Genomic DNA, 26,350 nt, shown 5'->3' with positions numbered 1-26,350 from the left:
GATCTTCTGACCCCAGTTAAAAACTAATACCCACGAGTCGACCAACCAAATTGACTTGTCCCATTTTGTGTTTTTCTTATTTTGTATCCAAAATGTTCGATGACTCTTAAACTGTTGGGACTGTTCTTCACCTAAATCGAAAAATGAGAAGTGAAAAGAAGAGAGACCAGCAAAATTGTCGCGTTCTAGTGGCAGAATCAATTTCGAGACATAAGTATTCCGTTTCTCACGATTGTTGATGCCAAACGAAAGAATTGTCCGGACATTACCATTGATCACAGAACTTGATCATGGCCGACGGCTGTTCTCATATTGAAGAACCTCAGATGTTTAAGGTGGTGAGACGACAACATGAAACCTTCGAGATGGTAAGACTCCCACTATCCACGCAAAAGGAATGGCATATAAACGGTCCTTACTAAAATCAGCATTATCATGTATTAAATTGCTAATTCTTTCTTTTATAACGAATGTTACAAATTTTATAGTGAATTTTGTAAACATACTGCCATTAACAAACGGCGGCCCCCAATTGGATTCAGAGATTGAGATGAATTGAGATAGTTTATGAATAATAGTAAGATTTATGAGTTAAAACCGGCTCATCTACCTTAAAAATGAAAATTCATTGATAAGAGCAACCAAAAAAACTGCAGACATTCCATGAGAGAATTACTGGTAACTCGGAATAAATGCTGATTAATCATATAATCTTTCAAATAGGTAAAAAACTGATCTCTAACAAGTCTCCTACCTATATATAACCTTTTTTTTATTAAGTCTCCTATAACCATATAAAACTTGAAAACGAGCGATGAAAAGCCATGGATCTCTAACACAAAGGGTAATGAGCACAGCAAATTGACTAGGGAGCACAAGAAAGCTATTCATAGTTTAAACAAAGAAATTTCTTTTATAAATGTTTAAACCAAGGAAACTGAGCAATATGACAAGTCACAACATCATCATAATGCCCATACCATCCAAGCTGCAAAATTGAACTTAAGATAAAATTAACAAAAAAAGGAAAAACATAAGAACTTTCAAAACAAGAATAGGTCCCTAGTTAAACTGCAGAAATACAGCTTTGATTCGGATAAGCAAAACTATAAAACTCACGTTCCCACACTACTTTTTAATCATCGTCCTCGTCGTCATCAGCATCAGCTGCAGAATTTAATGCATTCAGTCTCTCAATCAGCTTGGCCTTCCTTTCCTCATAAGTAAGCTTCTTCAAGTTGAACCTGTTATGAACCACCGTTAGGAACCATCAAAATGAGAGAACACGCAAGAAAACAGGATTTTTCCTGGTTTTGCAGAAGTTGAATCTTACAGAAGCATTAACTAAAAGGGGAAAGCATTTATAACAAAACAAAAACAAATGGGAAATAAATAACTGGAATTCATTTGAGATTTGCCAGAATACCACCAGAAAAAATGTTACAAAATGAAGTACACAGTAGAACAATAGATTGAAAAAGAAGAGTACTAGTATACATAAATACATATGCATCAATAATACCTCTTGTGTTCCTTGGGAGGCTGTTTTTCAGACTTCTTTACTGCAGGATCGGCACGGATTGCAGCATGAACTTTCTTGTACATCTCCTCAACATCATCAGGCTCAATCTCTCTTTTGATATATTCACTGAAGTGAGACTGATACTTCTCAGGTTCATCTTCCATCAAAGTCTGACACCAATTTAACAGATGAAAATAAAAAGTAAACATCAGCTTACAAAGCATTTAAGAAACACAATATGCTCAGATGAAATAGGCATGACCCAGTCCATACCCTCATATATGCGACAACATGGCCACCATAGATGTATTTGCGGTGAACTTCGGCATCAAATTGCTTGCTTTCTTTTCCATAACCTGCAAACCTCTTCTCACTGTGAGGGATGTCCAGACCACCATCCAATGCTCCCTATATAGTTCATAATCAACAACAATTAATACAGGTATTCATTTTTAATCATAATGAGATGTCAAAAAGAAAATCGAGAACCAAGAAGATTATGAAAGACAGCTTTGATTGACAATACCTTGAGGGCACCAAAAACACGATTGCCAGTTGTTGTCCTAATAAGGCCAACATCAAGGAGAGCACGGAATGGCCTCCTGCTCTCTGCAGGCTCAACCGAGAAATCCTCACCAGTAGCCTAATCATAAAACAGATCATTAACAGATGAAGCTTCCATAAAAACCAGATACGGGATGAAATCTAATGTGGAAGAGGGATAGAGGGAGATATGGTATGCAAATCTTAATATACCTCCACATTGCCTTGATACTCATCATCCATTTCAAGCAGTTTCAAGACACGACGAGCCAAAAGAAGCCCAGTACAGTATGCTGAGTACGTTACGAAAACTTTTCATTATACAAGAGACAAACAGAAGCAACAGAAACAAAAAGTATAGAGAAAGGATGATGGGGAGGAGAAGAGCTCTGAAAGATATGACTGAAATACCTGCTGCATAGTTAGTAAGGCCAACTTCAAGTCCATAACGTGGCAGCTCATGTGAATAAGCAGCAGCAAGGACTATATCACCAGCAATACTGGCAGAGAGAACTTGTGCAGTAATATCCTTGTTGGTCTAATAACAAGGTTAAGGTTTATGTAGAACATGCAAAAGAAAAATACTAAATCCCAAAAGGAAGCCCTTCTGATTTTAAGATCAAACATATTAATTAGCCAGCACAATCAGCAAATCCCAACAATAATATCTCAGAGAACCAAGAATACAAATCCTAGACAATGTACAAGAAAAAAATAGTAAATAAAGCATTTTTTCAAGCTATTACAAATTCATAAAGATTCCATCCAAGCCTTTAGACACCGTAGTGATTACATTTCTTTTTCAAATTCAATTATTATTACCACTGCAAGCAGGCAAACAGAAAATTAAAAAACGCCTTTGCAGTGATCAGCTAAATATGGAATAAGAGATAAGAATGTTATGTAGTACACAAGAAAAATTATCATCTTAGGATACAAATCGCACAACAAACCGATACTTGGGAGTATTATATTTGTTCTTGTCCTGATTAATCAATCGAATCCTGGCCCGGTAGTCAGTCTTTCCCTCTGAAAATATTAAAGAAACATAATGTCAGATAGAGCATAATATCAATGATAGATTATGAACCATTAAACACAATACAATACCTCGTCTTCTCTTGTACTTGACCTGAAATCGCTTGAAGTAGGCCTTGGATTTTTGAGCCTTGACAAAGGCCTGCAATGATAGACAAAATAGTTTAAACACCCATCCCAAATGTAATAAAAAAAAAAAACAAGAATGGCCAAACCAAGGAGACCCTAGACTATGGTCGAAGGTAACCAGAGAACAAACAATGTCAATGAAGCAGATTGTGACAAAATCAAATCCACATGATTAGATTGTCTACATACACAAAATAATATTATGCAAAATAATAAACGGTCTGTACTTATCAAACAAAAATAAAAGAAAACCCATGCTTCCAAGCAGAAAACTTACATGCATACTTGGTACTGGTACATGCAACATTATAATTACCAAAACAACCAACAAAGTTATTTACCACATAAGAAACCAAAGCATGAAAAATACACACGAATTTTCACAGCTTGGGGGAAAAACTGAATATCCTTTCCTTTTTGCCTTAAAAAGATGGCCACAATTGATTCCAATTAAGTATTTCTTAAGCCTAAACGGAAAAACCAGGAAATGCAATTAACATATTTCTAAGAATCAGAATGAGACTTTATTCAACATTTTTCTTCTAAAGGCCCCAATATGCATAAATATATTCAAACAATAAAGAAAGAGTTAAAGACCGTGTGCCAATCATAGATCAATATTTTGTTTGTTAAAGGGGCTGAATATCAAATAGAAGGAGTAGAAGCCCAAAGCCTTATTTTCGCTTACAAGAAAAACAGTAAAAAAATGAAATCAAAACCTCCAATCAAACCGTACTTCTTCCCGAGGCAGCAAACAAATATCATATTCCTACAAAACTTAGCTAACCTTTAGATTCAAAATATCACTATCTAAGACTCGGACACTTTCACTAACCAAGCATGACCGAACATGGCGGAAAAAAAAAAAAAAAAAAACCATAGCACATTCATATCTACAAGATTTCACCTTTCTCATACGAAAATAATAGATTCAAACGTGGTGCACAAGACTTAAAATTTTTTTCTCTCTTCACCAGCATTTTCCGGGAACCAAACAAAAGCCCTCAGACTAATCCACAACTGCAGCTTTAGAAGAAAAGCAGAAACTTCTCAATGAAACAAGCAAAACCCAAAACATACTTCTCCTCTTTACGATTCGGCACTTCCCTAACAACCACAAGAACCTTTAAATAAAACGATACAAAATATATCTTTGAAAAATGGAATCGAATTTTCAAACAAAGAGAGTATTCGCCCGAATGAAAGTGACCGTTCAAGCATGGAACAAGACAAGAATGAAACATAGATCCCTAGTATGAGAGCCTCACCATTGCAGAAACTCGATCTGACTCTACCAAAGAGGGATAGAGTTAGGGACGGCTCAGTCTTGGCGAGAGGAAGCGCGAATAAAGAAGAGCAAGTTATAAACCCTAGAGGTACTAAATGGGCTCTGAGATAAACGGATGAGATTGATTCTGCGGGAACAAACGGCTGGGATGTATTTGGGGGAGATCGCTAGGGTTTTGTGGTTTTAGCATGTGGGTGGTGCCATTTTGGTCATTTCAAGGGTGGTCAATGCGTTCGAGCTCTTTCAATCAGTATCAGTGAAATAATGTAAATTATGTTCCCATCATGGGCCAAAATTTGGGCCGTTGGGGGCCCAAAATTCGCTTCAACCTCTATGGATGGATTCTGGACCGTCTGTTGGGCCTAAAGGCCATCGGCATCCCACATCCATACAACACAACACTGGTCACATTCCTTTCGTAGCCAGTCATCTGTCATTACTTCACATTGGAAACATTGTTGGAGGGAAAACACCATATATTATTACCGTATTGATATGAAGTTATTCATCCATTTTTGAATTTCTTTATTTTTAATTTTCGACTCAGAAGTGACGTGTCTAAGAATATAAAGAGAGTATTTTTTTTCAAGGTGAAAGGGAAAGAACTCACCTAGAATCAAGTATCAACCCAATTATTTCGAAAACCATAAAAAAAAATATAAAAAAATATTATTATAACTATAAAGAGATTCTATAAAATAAAATTATAAATTAATATAATTTTATATGATACGTTAGATCTATTTTATAATAAAAATAGTTTTATAATCTTAACCTACTACGTCAATCTATATCAATACGTGGATTAACTCTCTCACATTAAAATTTTTAATCTCTCACATTTTTTTGGATAAGTATTAACTATCTCACGTTGCAGACGCCCTAACCATTTAACCATGTGAAACATCACCTCAACACTAATCATCCGACACGTGCAATATTCAGTTAGGAGTTTGTGATACAATCAGCCCAACAATTCCAAGGCATATAGGCCTGAGAATTGGGCCCTTCAGTACATATAGACTATTTTTTTTATACTATAAGGTTTAGTTTGAGTATTGAATATTTTATTATTAATATTTATTTTATTATTATTATTATTGAATATTTTATCATTATTTTATCATTATTTTTTTTATTACTGTTTTCATAATACATCTCAATACTCAAATCCAACTTAAATAAGCTTAATTCTAATCCGGCTTGAGCTCAGTGGCTCAGCCCGGCTCAGCCCATACATCACATGCGATTATTTATAAAAACAAGTCAAACGTAGAGATATGCTACATTCAACGGAGAAATTTGAAGTTTGAACCCAAGGGCAGGGCTTGAGTACCAGCCATCAGCCATCCCCAAGTTTGCACTGACCCAACACCGCATAACCGAGGGCAGCTATGCTCCATGATATTTCCCTTATTTGACCGTTGATATATTTATTTTAATTTTAATATTTTTAATAATATTTTATAATATTTTTTCTTACTAATTTCTCAAAATTTTATCAAATATTTTAACTCAAATTATTTTATTATTATTCATAAATTTTTCATTCTATCTCCTATCATTTCAACGTAACTAAAAACGAGGCCTAAATAATTTTTCATTTTTCTCTGTTTTTTTCCTTTTTTTCTTATAACTAGAAGGCATCATGTCTCACCAACTGAAGTCTTGACTCTTTGAACCACGCATAATACAAAACTTGTTACACCCCATACATACACACACATATGCTAGCAGTGGTTCAACGTACGATGCACGTTTCCCTAGCTAGAAAAAAAAATTACCAAAATATAAAAGTAATAGCACAAAATGTTAAAAAAATGTATTCATTACATACATCCTGGTATTTTTTTTGATAAGTCATCCTGGTATTAAAGTTGTAAACTTGTAATAACTTAGAACATAACAAATTATTTCTTAGAACATAACAAATTATTTCATTTCAAGCAGATCTCCATGCATATTATGTTGCAGTCATGAGTTCATCTTCAATTATGTTTTTACTATAAGAAATAGAAAAAGTTCAAAATAAACATAATTGTTTGAATAACAAAACAAAGCCTCGAGACAAGGTATCAGTGTAAGCTAAAGTCGTGACAAATCATAGTTAATGCACACAAGGACCTAATATCTTGGTGCAAAATGATTTCCACATAAAGAATCGACATCCTAATTCCCTACTACTTTAAAAATACAATCATGAGATTCTCATCTCTCAACAAATCTAACATGCTACAATAACATGAACTTTTAGCAAATATAATTCCTGAAAATAATGGTCAATTCTATGGAGATGCAATCTCCACAAGATCAATGTGCAAGAAAATAATAGTTATGAACTTAAAGCCTAAGCTTCTTTAAATACTTGCCATCCTGCCTAATGCTGCAAAATGGAATGGAAACCATCGTTTTATTAGATATAATAAGCTTAGTATGCCCCATGCATTGACCCTCTCTTTTCACTACACAAAAGATAATAGTTGATTGGTGTTAATGTCGTATTTCGTACATATTTAGGTCAAGCTCCGACAACTCATATCTTTAACAACGGGCTTGAAAAAGATGGAGAGAAGAGCAATTTGGAGAGAGCGGCCTAAGGGCTGGGTAACCTCCAATGCTAAAGTTAGTCAATATTCTTGAAAGTTTGTAAACAAGTGAAGGAGTTTAGGGATTAGAGAGATATATTCTCATACCTGAGGTCTGCTATTTATACTATAAGTTTGGGGGGACAGATCGTGCCTGCATCCATGAAGTCCATGTCCTTCGTACTATTCCCTATGTTAGAATCTTTAAATGCAATGACAACATCATTAATGTGGCGTGTTGTTTGAGTAGTGGAGTCATTAATGCGGCATGATTCTCCAACCTCCTTCACTCAGACTGTCTTCTAGATGGTCCATTGATATCTTTCATGTCAGAAGATCAAAGGCTCCTCGCATATTACGCCTGCCACGCGGGTGGGCACTTGAGGGCTGGACACTACTCGATGACTTTTAGATTGATGAGTTTCATCCCCTACAACACCATCTCTCCTGTAGGTTGCATTTAGAGGACTTTTTCCGTGGGTTGGGTCAAGGACTATTTGCCCTGGGCTGAGCCTTTGTTCTTACTTCTCTCTCATCCACATGCTTCTTGAGCTTAGTGGGGGAAAAGTTCCTTTCAATTGGCCTTCTAAATAATTCATACATAGAGTTCTCTTGAAAAATAGGCAACATTTCTACAGGATAAAGAACTTGTGAAAATAGTAGGATAAAGAACTTGTGAAAATAGTAGGAACAATAGGAACTTTTAAAAAAAATATATAGGACAATAAATGCTAATCTTATAATACTGACCGCAAAAGTAAATTTGGGGTTCCTCTCCCCTGCCAATCCCATTTTCCATATCCCTGCTGCAGAATTTGGATCTCCCATTCCTACCTAGTCCATCCTTGAGGACTTCCAACTTGCATGGAGTAGTGGGCAAGCCAGCTTCTGACTTGTTGACAAAGAAAAATTCTATTCATAAGCCTTACATACCATATACCACCATTTTTGTTATTTTTTCTTAAATTTTTTTCTCTTACCAAATGTGTGGTATATGGATGATGAGTAGAAAAATTCAATTGTTTTAAGAAGAATAAAAGAAAATTAAAAAATTAAAAAATAAAAGAATAAAAGAAATTATGGTATATGGTGTGTGGGGTTTATGAATAGTAACGCTCGCTAATAAATGGCACACATTCTATCCTCATCTAGAAATTCAATCCATATTAAGCTTTAGATATCCATATTAATCTTTTATATTAGTATCAAATCTTTATATTGGTCCTTCAAAAACCTTAATAGTATCAGTGACAAATATAGGCTTTATGTGCTAATCCATAGCAGTGAATTTTGTATAAAAAAGCCCATTCTTTAACTCATCAAAATCCAAAATTCAATCTCTTGGAGTCGTAATTCAATCTAAAAACCTTAACCCACTCTTCGAAAATTCTGGAACCTAGGTTCACAAATTCTTCAAACCCAAAACTTCCACAAGCACATGTAGACTGGTTCTACATCAATATTATAAAGCATATCGACAAACCTCAAGTTCAGCAGGCGATATGGGCTCATCATTTAAAATGCCTAAGCAAGTTTATCATCAACCTTAGAAACAACCTCGATTACTTCATGTCTTTTTTCTGCAACAAAGTTCTCCATATCGATAGGAATTGCTTCAATAACTACTTTTTCATTGCAATATGCAATAAAAATGAGTATGATTGGAAACATAAGACCATGTCTAAAAGGAACCAAAAAAATATAAATAAAGATCAAACAAAACAAATATGATATCCTTAAAAACTGACCCATGAAAATAAAATGCTTTTTATTGCACAAGACCCTTAAAATCATCCTGCAGAACATGAAGTGGTGGATTGATAGATGAACAGAACACTTAATCATAAATTTAGTATTGACACAACCTACGAAAGACAAAAATAATAAACCAAAAATTCCCAAATACTCAACGGATAAAGAGGCGAAAAAAAACCCTAATTGACTGACACAACCCCATCACCATCCCTGACACAACACCCAAAAAGACTTGAAAGAGAGAAGAATAAAAAAGACGTTGCACACCTGCACCAAAAGATAAAAAATGCTCACTTAAACGGATACAAAAGAACATAATAGAAGGATAAAAAAGACACAACACAACACATACAAACTGTACATGAAAGGACAAGAAAAATATTGTTTATTACTATTCACAGCTCAATAATTGCTTATTATAATAGAATATATATATATATATATATATATATATACACATACACACAAACTAGTTAATGTGCAACATGCAAGACACGCTTGCCCAGTTGCCAAAATTGCATGCTTACTTATCTGGCTATGTCACCCCCATTTTTTGCAAATTTTATATAATGATTATGAGATCTCAATGATTATTGGCATTTTTCCCCCTCTTAAATATGAGAATTTTCAAGTTTAAAATGCGATGCTAATTACGGTTATTAATTGTTCAAAAATTATGCATTATTTTTAGAAAAGAGTGAATTTATTATTAAGAAAATTATTTTTTTATGTAGATCTTATATTTTAAGTTACTTTTTTAAAAAGAGTTTGCAGTACTTACATGGTCTATAATTGTAAATATCATTTTTAAACAAAATAAGTAGGTACTAATGGTTACCAAAAGGGAAATATTTTACTAATAAAAAAACTATATAAAAGTAAATCATAAACTTATGTTGGTTGATATAATAAGTCTGATTTTAAAGTTACTTTTGTTATAAAGTATATCTAAGGAATACCATAAAGATAAGTCAATTTATGAATTTACTTTTAGGTAATATTTGTGCTATGTAATAGTTTTTTGCCAAAATAAGTGAAGGAGACAAGGAAAAAAAAAAGAGGAGAAAGGAGGCGAAATGACAAGAATCTTTAGATTTAGGTGCCGTTTGAATTGTGAGTTGAGATGAGATAAATTGAGATAAAAGTTAAAAATTAAATAAAATATTGTTAAAATATTATTTTTTAATATTATTATTGTTTTGAGATTTGAAAAGGTTGAATTGTTTATTATATTTTATATGAAAATCTAAAAAAATTGTAATAATAAGATAAAATAAAATGAAACACTTTTTATATCTAAAATAGACCTTAGTTTTCGATGGAAGCTCCAGTCCCAACTCCTGATGTGAGACCCTTTCTTTGGGTTGCTCTAGCAATCGTAAGAACCAATGAAAGATAACTATTTAATAATTATTATAATTTTATCTATAAAATATTATTATTTGAATTGAGAAATAAATAATTATTTTATTCAAATAATTGTACAAAAACTGTTTAATAATTATCTCTAAAAATTTTTACTTGCCACTTGAACCCTTCTCGTGCCGTGTATAAAATAAAAGAGGGACTACTAGTGAGGAGCTCAAAAAACTTTTAGGTCAAAAGCTCAATTCTTGTTTTTTTTTTTTTTTTTTCTAAAATAATTTAAAATCTTTTTATTTAAACATCTTCAAATGACATTTATATATTTGTGGCATTGATTGAGTTTGATATGTCCATTTATGATTAAAGAAATAGTATCATACATTCAGAATTAGCTACTTCAATGTGTATTCTGTCCATAAAAGGTTGTATCTATAAGTTATGTGTCTTGAGGAAAAGTTAAAATATGTTTAATTTTACAAAATACAGTTATATAATGTCTATTTCCTTTAAAACAATGAGATCAATAATGTTTAAATAAGTTTAAAATATATATTTAAAATAAATACAAGAAATTTGCACACAAATTATCTTTCATTTCTCGAAATCAAAAGTTTACCTGCTAACTTTTTTTAATCAACTGACTGCTTTGGTTATGTAGCTTCGGAAGTTCCGTTTTTCATTAGACAACGAAGTAATAAATTAGAAGGTAACATCAGGGAGCAGCTTTTATTGACAGTAATATTTTCTTTTAAAAAAATTACTTTTGAGAGAAATAGTGTTGTACACTTTTAGTCGGATGCCATAAGAGTAAAGCTATACAGCTCCATATCGTTCACACAACCTCCACGCACCGCCTACGTGGGCTTATTTATTTATTTATTTATTAAAAAAAACCTCAAAACCATATGTTTTGGTATAGTAGCTAGGAGACCCATTTGATTTTCCCTCCTGCGCCATTCGCATACGTTGTCCCGCGTCCCTCCCTCCCCATCCCCTCATCCCAAGGCGTACGTTGCTGCATCCTTTTCCCCCCCATTCAATGTTCGGCACCATTTTCCCCCACTGCCCAGCTCATTGTCACAGTAGGCCACCACCAATTTCTGTTCTTCCACCCAACATTGTTATGTTTTTCCATAGACAAGGGTAAGAAAGGAAATGAAGCATTTTTATTTTTCTCTTCTCGTTTTGCCTCTCCATTTCTAGCATATTGTGTGTTTTGTGTTTAATGGATCTATGAGTTTGTATTTTTTTTAACTGTGTTTTGTGTGGTTTTCGGTTGTTGTAGATTTTTCCCAATTTTTGTAGGGTTTTGGTTGATTTGTGATTTTTGTTAGTTATATATTTGTGGGGTTTTGTGGGATTTTGTGGGGTGTTGTGTTCTGCTTTGTGAGGTTTTGTGGGGGGTTTTTTATTTTGTTTTGTGGGTTTTTCGTGGGAACAATTGTAATATTTTAATATTGCAAGAATGTGAAGCCTTCAGCAGCTTTTGGCAAATTTAACCCTCCTACTTGTCCTAATAATTAATTAATTAACTCTTTTTAGAATATGCTTAATGAAATTCAAAATCTCAAATATGCATGCATATATGACATGCATGGAATAAGTTGATTCATGGGTTTAGAATACAATACTTAGATGTTGCACACCCGTCGTCATGTAGCTTGCATGCATGATGAGCTAAGTGGTGAACCAATATAATTCATATAAGCTATACTAGCCATACATATATATATATATATATATAAGGTATTCCAATACCTTATATATCCAATAAAAAAGAAAAGACATTTTATATCCAATAAAAAAAAGGAAAGACAAAATACCTTATATAGAGAAAGTATGTAGATGTTTTAAGGTTTCATTGCAGTTAAGGCAATACCCCTAAAAAGGAACACATTTGGACCATAAGAAAATCCTACTCTTTTGGAAATTCTCTTCCGTGACAAAGTCAAAATCATATACAGCATAACAGCTTGAGGTAGAAAACTAGAAACAGAAGTAGAATTAAATCTAAACATTAATGATGATGATAATACTTCCAAACCATCACTAAAGGACTCTAAAATCGTGCAAAAAATCATATAAACTCTTAACATGCACTGCAAATCCTTTGTCCAAGTATAACATCCATAAAAGACTGCATATAGAAGAATATCAAAACAAAATGCATTCAAAACTCAGCGCGATCTGTTTGGTTTAGGAGAGTAGATCGTATCATTTCCCGTCATCAAAATAAAAATGAATCATTGATTAGAAAATTTATTTCCAAAAATAATTATAATCCACTATCGATCACGATTCAAAGAGTAAAAACATTAAAAAAAAAATCAGATTTGCAAGCTGAAGAAGCACAACTAAATTGATTAATAACTATATATACCTGCGCATACAAATTTGATGATGGAAATCATGTGGATGCAAGTCTCCTGCTGTCATCTTACCATCTATATTGAGTGAAAGGAAACTGATAATGTTATACTTAATACACAAATAAATATCACCGAGTAATTTAAAATAAGTGATTGAAAGTAACATCTAATTAGAGCACTCTCATTGAATTAGCTAAAAGTTAAATCTAATGAGTATTTAACTATTAAAAAGTAAAATATGCTCACATTGGATTAGTCAATTTAGAATTTTGCTACAGTGACTTTCAAAAGTTTTTCTAAATTTGAAGGTTACTGTACATATATCAAATATATATTTTATTAATTATTTATCTCTCCCTTTCTTTCTATTACATATTTTATCAAAATTAATATATTAATTTGACTTAGTGATATATTAATTTAATAAGAACATGATTATTAATTAACATATAATAAGTAGAATAGTAAAATATAATAAAATTAAATAACTTAATAATTAAAAAAATTAAATATTTTTAAAATTATTAGTTATTCATTACCATATAATGAATAAATGTATAATTTAATGTGGAGATTTAATGTGAATAACCAAAATCAAATTCATTTTATATTATTTTATTATTATATAATGAAAAAATAGTTATTCCAATGTGGAGATTTATGTGAATGAAATAGTTAAAAGTTAAATTTCTCTTACATTCATCAAAACTGTCCTTTAATTTTATCTAATCCAATGAGAGTGCACTAATGCAAGAAGAATCCCTGAATTTTACATATCCAGAGCACTAGCCTAGACAATTAACTGAAAAAACTGAAGCAAGCAGTAGGTAGTTGGTGCAATCTTCTTTTAAGGGGTGACAGTCATGTACATTGGGAACGCTTGAGGCTCCAACTTCACTTGGAGTTCAGTTTTGTTCCACTTTTAATTCCAAAAAAAGGAAAAAAAATAAATTCAAGTAAGTGTTTTTCTTTTAGTTCCAATCGTAAAATGGTCTTTGATGGAAAAGCAAAAGCAGTGGCTCAAATGGTTGTATCCTCTCTAGTTTCTTTGCCAATTTGGTTTGCTTCATTCTAAACTGGAGAGACTATAACATACTAGTGTTCTCTTAAGTGTAAAGAAAATACACAATTTAAGAGAGGTTTAGAGAAAACCGCATCATGACAAAGCTTAAATCATGAAACCACCCACAATTCCTCAAAGTCAAAACAGTAAAAGGAAAAAAAAAAAAAAAGGGAAGAAGAAAATCTACCAATCCAATAGACTATCTTGAAGAATGGAAACACAAGCTGAGATGGATAAAAGTAACAAAATCCAGAGAAAGGGAGAGAGATTGAGACGGAGAGGGGCTCACTTTGGGTTATTGACATCTACGATGGAGAGATTGGCAGACTTGGGTTTGTCTGCGATGTTTGGAGTTTGCAAGAGAACTTCAACCCACCGTTCGAAGTTTGAGAGCGAGAGAGATGGCTGGGGTTAGCACAGGATCCTTACAAAGAAGGCTCAGTGAGAGACAGATCGAGACTAAAGGGGGTGAGGGAGATGGGGTCTTTGTTGAGGACGAAAAATAACATCTCTAGGGTTTTAGGGGTGAGGGGCGTCAGGGTGATGGGTGAGGGAAGAGTAAGATCGGGTTGAGGGAGAAGAGATGGGCACTGGGGTGAGGAACAAAGAAGGCTTGAGTCTGAGGGAGAAGAGGATGGCTAAGGGAAGCTTTAGGGAGTGATGGGTGAGAGGGAAGAATGGTGACTTGGGGCCATAGACCGAGTTCGTCACATGGGTGTGTGGTATGTGATAATAGACCGGTAGTTGAGTATATTTTTTCTTGGAAAAATCTTTACATCAGCCTACTGTTGGCTGCAGCCGCAACACACCTGACGTGTGGACCGGATTCACTAAACGCACTGGACCGAGTTCATTAAACACACGTCTCTCAGGCTCTCAGCCCTCAGTCTTCTTCGATCGTCTCTCAGCTTGAGTCCTTCTTCGAGAGCCTCCTCCGATTTTTTGCATTCTTTCTGATCTGCAAGACTTTCACTTTCATTGTCAACTGCATAAGCTTTTCTCCACAATCTGGGCTTCAACCTGTCTAGTTTGCACTGCCTATATCCCCCAAGTCCTTCGAGCACGATTGACCTTTATTTATAGGTTCTCCTTCCTCCTGTGCATAACACCATATTTTAGGCAAAATCCACTACTATAAAAAAATTAAAGTTGACAAAAAAAAGAGAGAGAAAATCTATTGTTGGGAAAGAATTCAAACGCACTGCCTATTGCGCTTGTAGCTGCTTCCTCTTCATGTTATGAAAACCTGCCATATCTCTCTACGAAAGAATTCAAGCCCAATACAAAGCGGCAATGGAAGCCTGAGAACACAAAATCGGAGATTGGAAAGAAGCATTTACAGAGAGATTCTCAACAGTGTTTTTGAATCCGGTGTTCTTTAAGAAAAAAATATTAAGATGAAAACGCACATTTTGATTTTCAAAAAAAAAAAAAAAAAGTTACAAACAGTACAGCCACATAAGGTGTGCAAAGTGTGCACCCCTACAATGGCTGACCGTAGAAGGACTGTTTTTTCTTATACAAAGAGTAGCCACATGGAACACACAAATCAACAAAGCAGCCTATGGCTTTATTATTCATTTCACTTTAAATATAATCCTAATTAAAGTGATGTGCCCCTTACATCTTAACCTTTTTACGACCACCATTAAAAACCCATCCAGTATCCTATCATTCTTCATTCTCTCACTTCAATCCAACTTATTCTCTAAGCAAATCTTCTCTCTCTCACTTTCTCTCATCCTTCAGCCGCAGCGACACCCATATAATTGTTAGAAACAATTTTATTTTACGGGACTCGAAGCTGCAATGGATGGGTTGTAGAGGGTACAAATGGAAATGGGTTCAAGCTCTCTGGCCAAGTTAGCAGGCTCATAGTCTGCTTCTCCACCCATCTCATCCTCCATATACGAAGTGAAATATTTGATTCCATTTTTATTCGTTATTCTTTTATGATCCTTAATGGATTTCACTTCCTCTTGCTTGTCTAGAATTTGTTTGGTTGTTAATTATTTGGTGTGGTGTTGTGTGCCTGCATATATAGATGGCTATTTGGAGCCGTGCTTTGATTTCAAATAACATTTGCTCGATTTTGCGCAATTTTCCTTTGTACTTGGAGATTCTTGTTTGTTCTACATGTTTTCAGTGAGATGGAATTTTAGATTTTTTTGGATTAATTGACTATTCGGTTTAAGCGTCGAGAGTGATGCAGATCAATCAATACTTCACTTCTAGTATAGCCTGGGTGAGGAGTTTGCATGGCCGAGGAGCACACCAGGGGCGAGGAGTCCGTGACAAAAGGATCTACCCCATAGGCGAGGACTCAAAGGCCATGGTGCACGGTCGTGGGCGAGGGCTCAAGGGCATGGCCGTAGGTGAGGGGACCACTGGCCGTGGTGCATGGCCGTGGGCGAGGTAACCTCTAGCCGTGGTGACTGGGTGGTCCTCCAGTGGGCAAGGGGAGACCTTAGCCGTGATTTGGCCAAGGAGTCCAGTGCACGAACGTGCACTGGGTGCGTGGCCAGTTGCTTGTTGAGTGTTGGGGTGCAATGGTGGCGTTCAGGCGGGGACCCGTGTCCATGGTTGGCCTGGAGAGGATCTTCACCGAAGATCAGATTGGTTGCTGCCGACGAGCCTATACAGCTTGTGACGTACTGTGCTCCTGCGAGTACTTGGCTCGCCTCACTGCGCCACTTTTCAGGATTGTGAGGGATAAAAAGTAAAATCAAAATAAAAGTAAAGCAAAAGGAGGGATAGAAATGTAAACATACAACAAAATAAAGGGACAACGAAGGAAAAGCAAAATTGTCGAGAAGTCACTTTTCAAGATTGTGAGGGATAAAAAAGTAAATGCGGAATAAAAGTAAAGCAAAAGGGGGGACAAAAAAGGAAATCAAACTAAATAGGGGGCCAAAAAAGTAAAACAACAAGCAAATGAAAGAAAATCGAGGGATGAAAAAGGGATATGTGAAAAAACAAAGGGGCAAATTGAAAAAACAAATGTGAGACAAAAAAATACTTTTCCTTTTGAAATAGATACTTTTATATATAAGAAGATATATATATATCTCTGCCTATACTTAAAAGTGCGTATAATGTTATTACTATTCATTACTGTTCATCGTGAACAGTAACTCTAAATCTGCCGTTTTTTTTTTTTTTTTTTTTTTTAAATCTTATCTTATCTTATCTTATTACTATTCATCAACTGTATGATGAACGATGAACAGTAAAGATTTTTTTTTTATTCGTGTGAATGCCAATGTGCGACGTAATACCGCAATCGTGCATAGGGAATGAGAGAGAGGAAGAAAGAAAAAGTGAAAAAAATATTGATTTTTAAGTTTTAAATGATCAATAAAGAAGTTGTTTTTTTTTTCTTCGCATGTTTTTTTCGCATATTCTATTACTGTTTATTATATCATACACTAAAAATCAACTTTAATTTATACAATACTAATTTTTTATCATTAAATAAATAATGAAATTTTACTGTACATTTTTAAGAGAAAAAAACTATCTAATTAATTTGAATTTTTAATATAATTTAAATTTCATAATAAATTATGAACATAAATAAATAATAATTTTATTCTTATACATTAGACTATTTTAATATTTGAAATTACACTTTATTTATTTCTTCAATTTGACAGATGTGGCAAACGTGCTTTTCTCTTATCAATTAGAAAATCTTACGCCATACAGGATTTTACACAAGTACCACTAATTTCAAAATAACCAAGCCATTTATAAAATACTAATATTTCATCATTAAATAAATAATGAAATTTTGTTAAATATTTTTAAAAAAGTATAACTATATAAATAATTAGAGTTTTAACATAATTTAAATATGATAATATTCTTAATTAACTAAAGAGAACTGCTACAACTAATAAAAAAGTAACCTGAAAATATGTCATGAATATGTATTTCATTTTTTTATTTTTCTTTTCTTTTTTTCATGTATTTTTTTAATCATCATAAACATTTTTAAAAAAATAAAAAATTTACAACATCATTGGATCAGGAGGGAATTGACAATCTATCTCTTCTCAAACAAAATTATTGAGTTCGAGGAAGAGATTAATAGATTCTTAGGTTTTCAGAAACTTTTATATATTTTTTAAAATATTATTTAAATATAAAATATTTTTTTATTTGTTAATCTAATCATTACAATTTTCTTAAATATAAATTTTTTAAATTTAAAACAAAAACTACATTAAAAAATTATATTCCAATAATATTTTAACTTTTATAATATTTTTATTTTAACTTTTTTTCTCTCATTTTCTACAATCAAATCAAACATCTTAATCCAAATAATTTTATATATTACTATTCACAAACCATGTCACTACTATTAATACATCGATCCAAATCATATCTAAGGATATGATGTCTACGTGTGTTGTTTTTTGAAAGACGAGGCTGCTGCTGGTACATTAAAATTTTTAAGATTTAAATCCAACCCTTCATTTTACCACTTCTCATTTTTTTTTCTTCGGTTGGATTGCTTCGATTTATGCAGTGAAGTACTATCACTATCACAAAAATTCTCCACATCTCTTTTCACTTGTTAGGTACAGAAATTGAGTTCATAAAAAAATTCTCTATATACTACTTATTTTACTTATGATTACGTTTTCTTTTTTTTAATCCAAAACATATTTATATTTTACAAAATAATTTATTTTTTAACTGGGCAAATGTGCCTCGCACATTACCCAACCGCTAGTATATATATATATATATATATATATATATATATATATTATGCGGCTAATCTTTTTTGGCATAGCTTTATTTAGTTAGAGAAAAATTTCTTATCAACTGGTTCCTATTTCTTACGCAACACACCCACGTGATAAGTCAGTCTTACTCATTAAAAATAAAAGAAAAAATTTAATTATAAACAGTTCTGTATATTAATATGTACACACATTCAATATGATTAATTAAAAAATAAAATTTATTAAAAATAATATTAATTTAAATTTAAAATATAAAAATAATAATATAAGCATGCTGATTGATACACAAACTTGATTTTCCATAACAAAACTCAAAATAAAAACACTAGGCGGCTGTCCTCTCGTGGACCCGTGATCCCTAAGCTCCCTCTCACTGTGCCCGAAGGTCCCCTCTTCTCTGTCTTCATCCTCCCCCCTCTTCTTTGTCGTCATCCATTATTGCTGATGTGATTCTATATTGTATAGGATTCCTTGCTAATTCAATGGTTTTGACCTTTTCTCAAAGTGTTTATAATTTGGCCCGGCTTTTATCCAACTTAATTAGTAAAATTCCTTTCTATCATTCTCATAAGTGTTTATAATCTGTCTGAAATTAATATATATATGTATATTTGTAGGCCCAGTTTGATAGCTATATATGTTTTGGAGCTTTTCAATAAAATAATAAATACTTAATGCTAGCAGTGACGTTATCTCTATTTTGAAATATCTTGTCGATTGCCAAATATCTTGACCTTAAAGTACTTGCTAATAATTTAATCACGAAATTGTATGTCTTCATTGGTAGAACTAGAAGGTTTATTAAGTTCTTTATCTGAACGTAAAATTTCAAGCAAGACGTGTAATTTAAAAAAAAAAAAAAAAGTAAATAAATTTGAAATTCATATAAAAGAATTATTTTTTATTAATAGATTCATGTACTTTTTTTTTTAAATGTGAAATTTGTATATTCTAAAACTGTAGTTTACGATATTGTGTAAATATTTATTTATTTATTTAGAGTCACTGAAATTCGACGCTTTTCCAAAAGATTGATACAACACTGCAATGATTGAGATGAGATAAAATGAGATAATTTTAAATAAAAATTAAATAAAATATTATTAAAATATTATTTTTTAATATTATTATTATTTTAAAATATAATTTTTTTTAATTTTTTATTAAATTTTATGTAAAAATTTAAAAAAGAGTCTTGATATGTACAAATAGTTTAATGCACCAAAATGTGTACTAACGTAAACATGATTTTTTTTATTTAAAAAAATAAAATTAAAAAAATTTTGATAAAAAAAAAAATATATTATGTTATAAAAATTATTTCTATCTTCAATTCAATCCGTTTTATTAAATAAATACTTTACATATCAGCTGCGAACTCGTTTGAATAAGACTTTTCTTGAAGATTGAGCCTTACATGTCAGCATCTGTATCCAAGCGGAGGCTGAAATTCTATAAACAACGCATACTTCCATATCATAACTGCGTTTCACGGTTTTGCCTTGCAGAGAGCCCTCCAACTTCCCAAGCTTAATCAACGGAAAAGAAACCCCCCATGGCTATCCAGACACAGGCCAAGATTCCGGTTCTCGATTTCTCCAACGAGAACCTCAAGCCTGGTACAGCCTCATGGTCCTCGGTGCGCGAGCAAGTTTGCAGCGCACTCGAAGAACACGGTTATTTTGTAGCAGAACTCGGCAATAAAGTTCCCTTGGAGCTTCACGACACAATGTTTGATGCAGTACGGGAGCTGTTTGATTTCCCCACAGAAACCAAGCAGAAAGTAATATATGAAAAGCCCTATCATGGCTATTCTTCTATTGCTGATCTTCACGAACGCATGGTGATTGACAATGCAACCTCTCCGGAAGAAACTCAGAGGGTGACCAGTATCTTCTGGCCCGACGGAAACGATCGTTTCCGGTAACCAGAATCATAATCTGATCTCATCTGTCCATTTTTTTTCTTTTCATGATTTATGATGCACTCTTGTTGCTTGAGGAAATAACTAAATCCCAGAACTTTTGTTTTGGCTAGAGAGAGTGCTGATTCATACGTGAGGCTGATGAAGGAATTGGATCAAATGGTGACGAGAATGCTATTCGAAAACTATGGCGTGGAGAAATACTATGACTCTCACATGGATTTAACCACACGCAGTCTCGGATTTCTAAAATACAAAGAACGTGATATTGATGATGATGGTGATCAGAAGACAGGGTTGTCGAGGACCGAAGGCCTTCCAAGCCATGCGGACAAGCACTTCACCTCCATACTTCATCAAAATCGTGTAAAGGGTCTGGAGATAAAAACAAATGATGGCGAATGGATTTGTTTCGATCCATCGCCTACATCCTTTATACTCTTGGCAGCCGAGTCACTCCAGGTGGGTTTACGGCAGATACTAATGGTTTTTCTTGAGAATAATATTAGTTACAATCGTAGAATATGTAAATATTATATAATCACTTTAAAAAAAAGTTAAGTCTATTATTAAAAAATTAATTTTTTTCATATAAATATCGTATATATTCATTTTTTTAAAATGATTGCATGATACTTACACACTCACGACCGACTGTAACTATCACTTCTCTTTTCTTAATAAACTACGTAACTCTCATGCATATTTCTTCTCTCTCTGATAATAATACATTAGTACTCCCAGGAAATATCAAAAGAATTGGGACTTGTTTAGTTACAAATTTTTTCAATTTTTTTTTTCAAAATCAAATAAAAAAAATACTATTTTAACTTTTGATTCAATCATTATTTAATTATTAGTATGAAAATTATAACAACTTTTACAAATTCCGAATGTAAAGTTAATGATCTTAATACTTATATTGAAACAATTTTTCAATTTTACTTGTCCACCTTCACAAACGCCGTCACAAAATTATGTTGAAAAATTTATTCAAACTTGATGAAGTATTTGGGCCCTACAGTGTTTGAAAAAGAAGGTAGCTAGCTACTACACGAATTATGATCCATTTAAGGCCTCTTTTATTTTTATAATTTTTTTCAACTCATTTTATATTATCTAAAGATCATTATAATTTTTTAAAATTTTTATAAAAAATAAAATAAATAATTTAATTTTTTTAAATTTTAAAATAAAAATAATATTAAAAAAATATTATTCAATTTTCATCTCTACTCATTTACAAAAATAAACGAGAGATAAGTCTTTTGGATATGGTAATTGCTCTAAAATCGTAATCGATCATTTAAATAGGTGGAATCAATCGTAATTACTTGACCATCAATGCAAGGTACGTAGGTATGGAGCAATGACAGGATTCAAGCTTGCTTCCATCGAGTTATGATGACTGAAAACGAAACGAGGCACTCACTTGGGTTGTTTGCATTTAATGATGGGGTTATCAGTGTGCCAGCAGAATTGGTAGATGAAGAACACCCTTTGCGATACAAACCCTTAAATTTGATTGACTTTTTAAAAGCACAGGCCGTTCATGCTACAGCACTTTCAGTGAAAGCCTTTTGTGGTGTTTGAACTTTGAAGCACTGATCTTTCTGTTCAAAGAAACTCAGCTCTAAGTACATACGTACTGGAGGGTACCTCAATGCTTATGTACGTGTGTTTTGCACTATGAGATAGATCATGGTTTAAGTCGATTGGTGGTTTTTCCTTTCTGTATCATGTATTTACAAGTGTCTCTCTATGTGTCTTTATTATATATTTCACAGATCTTATGTCTTTTTTAATGGAATGTTATCAATAACTTGATGATCACTCATATTTATTTACTCATCCAATTGCTAATTTATTTATGATAAATAATATTTATAGTCTTAGAAGGTATAAGTATCATGCACTCATTTTGAAAAAAATTATTAAAAAAAGAGTAAATTAGCGCATACTATCCAAAGATCTAAAAGTTTCACCTCAAAACCTCCGCGCATTGAAAAAACCCTCTAGCGATGAGAAACCGGCCACTAGTTACAAAGCTCCAAAAAGGTTTCGAGAGATCACGTACAGTCAGGTGCAAAGCAATTATCATCTAGAATTTGACACCCACATAAAAAAATTATTTTTAAATGGTAGATTCTATTCTTTTAAATGAGTGTATGTGATTTACATACCCTAAAACTGTACATATACAATTATTCTTCATTTATTTTTAGCAACTTTTCTGAACATCCAAATTTTCTTTTAATTTTAGCTTCCAAACCAATATTCTCAAAGTTGGATGCGCGCATGAGAAAAATATGTCCACCATTAGACGGCGTGATCATGCTCCAGTAACGTCGTGGTTCAACAACTTGCATCTGTAGGGATCATGGGGCCTTCAGGGGTTCAAATCTTCTCCATTTAAACTGGTCTAAAACACCCAGTACCTCAAAACCAGATTTAATTTATGATCATCTCCCATTGTCCTTTTGCTTAAACCAACGGTGACTAAAAAAAATGGACATGGGAGAAAATATGAAACCAATCGAGATATATGGAGACCTGGGTAAGTCAAATAATGCTAGATGCAATTCTAACGTATGTAAGTCTCGCATATTACTTCTTTTGAAATTATGTAGAGTTCATCGTTAAAAAATAATTTTTTTCATATGTATCTTAGATTTGCCTAACTTTTTCAAAAAAATTGCGTGCAATTTGCACTCATTATGTACAAATCATTTTTCAAAATATAAACATACTCGATCTGCCCGTATATGTACATCTGATTCATGTTCAAGAGGCCACTTTTGTATTGTCAAAATCAAAATATTATTCCAAATGTTTAGTCTGAATAATAATGTCATTTAATTTAATAGAGGTCCCCCACCTTGCATAAAAAAAGTAAGCCGAATTTGATAAATTAATGATCAGTTATTGTTGATATAGAAGGCCAGAGTTCATGATTAATAAATCTGGAAAGAAGAGACATTACAAACTAAGACCTAAAACGTACTTATTCACTTGCAATCTACGCTAGCTTTGGTCTCCAAAACCTTCAAATCGCATGGAATAATCGGCGGCCTCCTCGATTCACCACCACAAGGCCGGAGCTGAGCACCTACCCCTCTGCATGCCACACTCTTCCCCCCTTACATTTTTTTTTTCATTATTTTTGTTGTTGTTTTTTAATTACTTATTGTTTTGTATTTTTTTATATTTCCGTAATAATTTTCCTTTAAGGCAAAGTTTTAGATACATAATTAAATTAATAATACATTGTACTTGGTTCTTCTACAACTTTCTTTTAAATGAAGGATGGTTACGAGTAGTATTATCACATTTGTATTTAATGTGTTAACGTTGTGTTTCGCGTACCTTTTGGCCAAATCCTGACAACTCAGGTCTTTGAAAATAGACCCTGCACAAGGTAGAAAAAACTGCGGCCTAGGAGCTGGGTAACCTTCGATGCCAAAGTTAGTAAATATTCTTGGAGGGTAGCAAACAAGTAAGAGAATCTAGAATCAGTGAGTCATTCTCATACCTAGGATCTACAATTTATATTACAGGCTTGAGGAGTAAATGGTGCCTATTACCATGAAGTTCGTGTCCCCCATACTGTTCCTTGTGTCAGAGTCTTTAAATGCGGCATAGCTCTGCGATGACATCATTAATGTAGCGTGTTGTCCGGGTGGTGGAGCTATTAATGCGACGTGGTTATCCGACCTCCTTCTCTCAATCTATCTTCCTTTTGGTTTGTTCATCTCGTTTTTGTCAGTAGATCAAGGGCTCTTTGTATATCACGTCTGATGTGCGGAAAGACACTAGGGTGGCCCTATACCCTTCCATGTTTGCATGTGACTTGAGATTGTCATTCTCTCGCTCTGTTCGTGACCTTCTAGACCGCCTTGGCTTGGCCCCTTCCCAATTGCACCTGAATGCTTAGAGATTGTTGATGTGCTACAGCATTACCTGGCGGCGAGTTTTGCTGGAATCCTTCCTGGACGACACGAACCTTACCGGTCATGAGTTCCTTCTTACCCACAGGGTTCTACGGCAAAATGGCAATATATGCAGTTTCAAAGCAGCCCACGCTCTAGTCACCCTGGAGCCGCAGTACCGCAAAGTGAAAGACTGGTCTCTCAAATTCTTTTTCGTGTCTGGCCACGGATGAGAGTTTCTGGTAGGCTAGGTGAACCGCTGGGAGTTTTCAATACGGACAGACTAGGGAAAAGTCCTGGAAGATAAGGTTGTGCGTCTGACAACCACCCCTTACGAAGCGCGGCATATTGCAATTGTATGAGAATGGGTGCAGAACAATCCTGACAACGTTTTCTCCAAAATCTCCATTTCTGAAGAGAGTTTGAGGAGCTCTCTGCCTCCCATGGGACACCTTCCCTTTGATGACAGGTCGGTTGCCACGCGACACTAAGTTGCTCCACTTTGAAAGCATTCTTTGGACCTTCCTTAGCCAGACAAGGGGAAGAAAATTTGTCGAGTGAGTGTTCGGGCTGAGGATATAGGCCTCTTCTCGGGGTCCGTGACCCCTTATCATGGGGATTGGCTACTTGGAGGCCAACCATCCCATTACTGTGGTGATTCCAAGCATCGGTTGCAGCGGGTGAACTGGTGAGCAGTCTTCCCACGGTGCCTTTATCGGTGGCCACTACAAAGATGCCTGAGGGCGAGGTCGAGATGGACGTCTCCTCTAGAGTATTTTTCCGTCCAATACTCCTGATGAGGGACAACATTCTTCTTCATGGATCTCTCCTCCTTCTTTGTCTCTTTCAGCAATCAGAAGTCATTCTCTTGAGACCGCCGATGAGGGGGTGGTGGCTACATTCTGTCCTAAGACAGAATTAAACAATCCCACACTCTGTCTAAGACAGAATTAAGAACACACTTTATGGACAAAAATCTAGGACATTATGTGTTTCTTTTAAACCTAAAATAAAGAAAATAACAGAAAACGTAAAATATACATGAAGAAAATAGCGAATTATAGCTTGGAAAGCTGTAAATTTGTATTTGGTGGCGCGTGGATGTCATGTGCGCACTTTGGGCCTTGTGTGGCTCATGCGCTGCTCTGTTCGACGAGATTCTTCGTTTGTCTGAAGGATCAGTGCCTTGGAATCTTACGGTGGGGCGCGTGGTGGTCTCCTAGCTCTGGAGAACAACATATCTGTATTTTGCCCTACTGTGAATGAAAAAATAAACAAAACCAGAAAAATAAAAGAAAAACTAGAGAGAAAAGGGAGGAGGGAGGAGGGAGGAGCCAAAACTCCAACCCCCCTCCTCTGGTTTGAATTTTTTGAGAGGGCGGCTGTAAAGAGAGAAAAGGAGGAAAGCGAGAATATGGTTTTTTCTGAGTCACGGACAAAGCTACTTTGCCATGGATATATCATCATATGCGACTTTTGGTTGCCGCAGATCAAGGTTACAACATATCCTCTATATTAGATATGCTTATACAGCAGATAGTGCAAGACAATGTACAAGTTCCAGGACAACGTACGTACATTAAATTTTGTTGACTAAGTTTTACAGGCTGCACCTACTTCTTTGAAGTGCTTACCCATTAATACATGATCATCAAGTGGCTAATTTGCATCGCTTGAATGAAATCTACTTAAGCAGGAGGAGCTTGATCAATCTTCAACATTTACAACCAACGCAAGAAAAAACACCCACAATTAAGATTGTTCAATTGACAACATGTGACTATGAGTACTGTGAGGGAGTAAAACTAAAGACACTGGCCTTGGGCCCAGTAGGTGACAAAGGGGCAGGGAGGCACGCGGAGAGTGCTAAAAGCAAGGGCTAGGTGACAATAGGGGCATGTCAAGGGGCAAGCGGTCAGAAGAGTCATGGGGGACAGCACGCTAAGGGGGTCAGAAGAGTCATGGGGACAAGGGCGCATGGGATTTCAGGGAGGGGGATGCATACAGGAAAATGGATTCAGATAAATAGAGGGAAATGTTCTCCTTCTCTGGGTCGGCTTCTTCATCATCTTCAGTTATC

At 34.3% G+C, this 26,350-nt stretch overlaps 2 protein-coding genes across 2 annotated transcripts; one reads left to right on the top strand and one right to left on the bottom strand.

The window, feature by feature from the left end:
* Window positions 1-866: 866 nt before the first annotated feature.
* On the bottom strand, window positions 867-4,638 carry LOC109014351 (60S ribosomal protein L5). Its single transcript, XM_018996785.2, has 9 exons — window positions 4,501-4,638; window positions 3,176-3,245; window positions 3,003-3,094; window positions 2,477-2,603; window positions 2,279-2,358; window positions 2,049-2,165; window positions 1,796-1,930; window positions 1,523-1,692; window positions 867-1,244 (listed from the first exon to the last, which is right to left on the bottom strand). The coding sequence occupies exons 1-9, from the start codon at window positions 4,501-4,503 to the stop codon at window positions 1,136-1,138; spliced, it is 903 nt and encodes a 300-aa protein (XP_018852330.1). The 5' UTR covers window positions 4,504-4,638; the 3' UTR covers window positions 867-1,135.
* A 15,238-nt stretch (window positions 4,639-19,876) lies between these two features.
* On the top strand, window positions 19,877-22,192 carry LOC109014352 (2-oxoglutarate-dependent dioxygenase AOP2-like). Its single transcript, XM_018996786.2, has 3 exons — window positions 19,877-20,340; window positions 20,455-20,803; window positions 21,701-22,192. Exons 1-3 carry the CDS (start codon window positions 19,973-19,975, stop codon window positions 21,932-21,934), a joined length of 951 nt encoding a protein of 316 aa, XP_018852331.2. The 5' UTR covers window positions 19,877-19,972; the 3' UTR covers window positions 21,935-22,192.
* Window positions 22,193-26,350: the final 4,158 nt, after the last annotated feature.

The sequence above is a fragment of the Juglans regia genome, chromosome 7 (assembly GCF_001411555.2).
Source record: "Juglans regia cultivar Chandler chromosome 7, Walnut 2.0, whole genome shotgun sequence".
NCBI lineage: Eukaryota > Viridiplantae > Streptophyta > Magnoliopsida > Fagales > Juglandaceae > Juglans > Juglans regia.
Note: the sequence above shows the minus strand (reverse complement) of the source record. Positions and strands in the feature narration are given on the sequence as shown.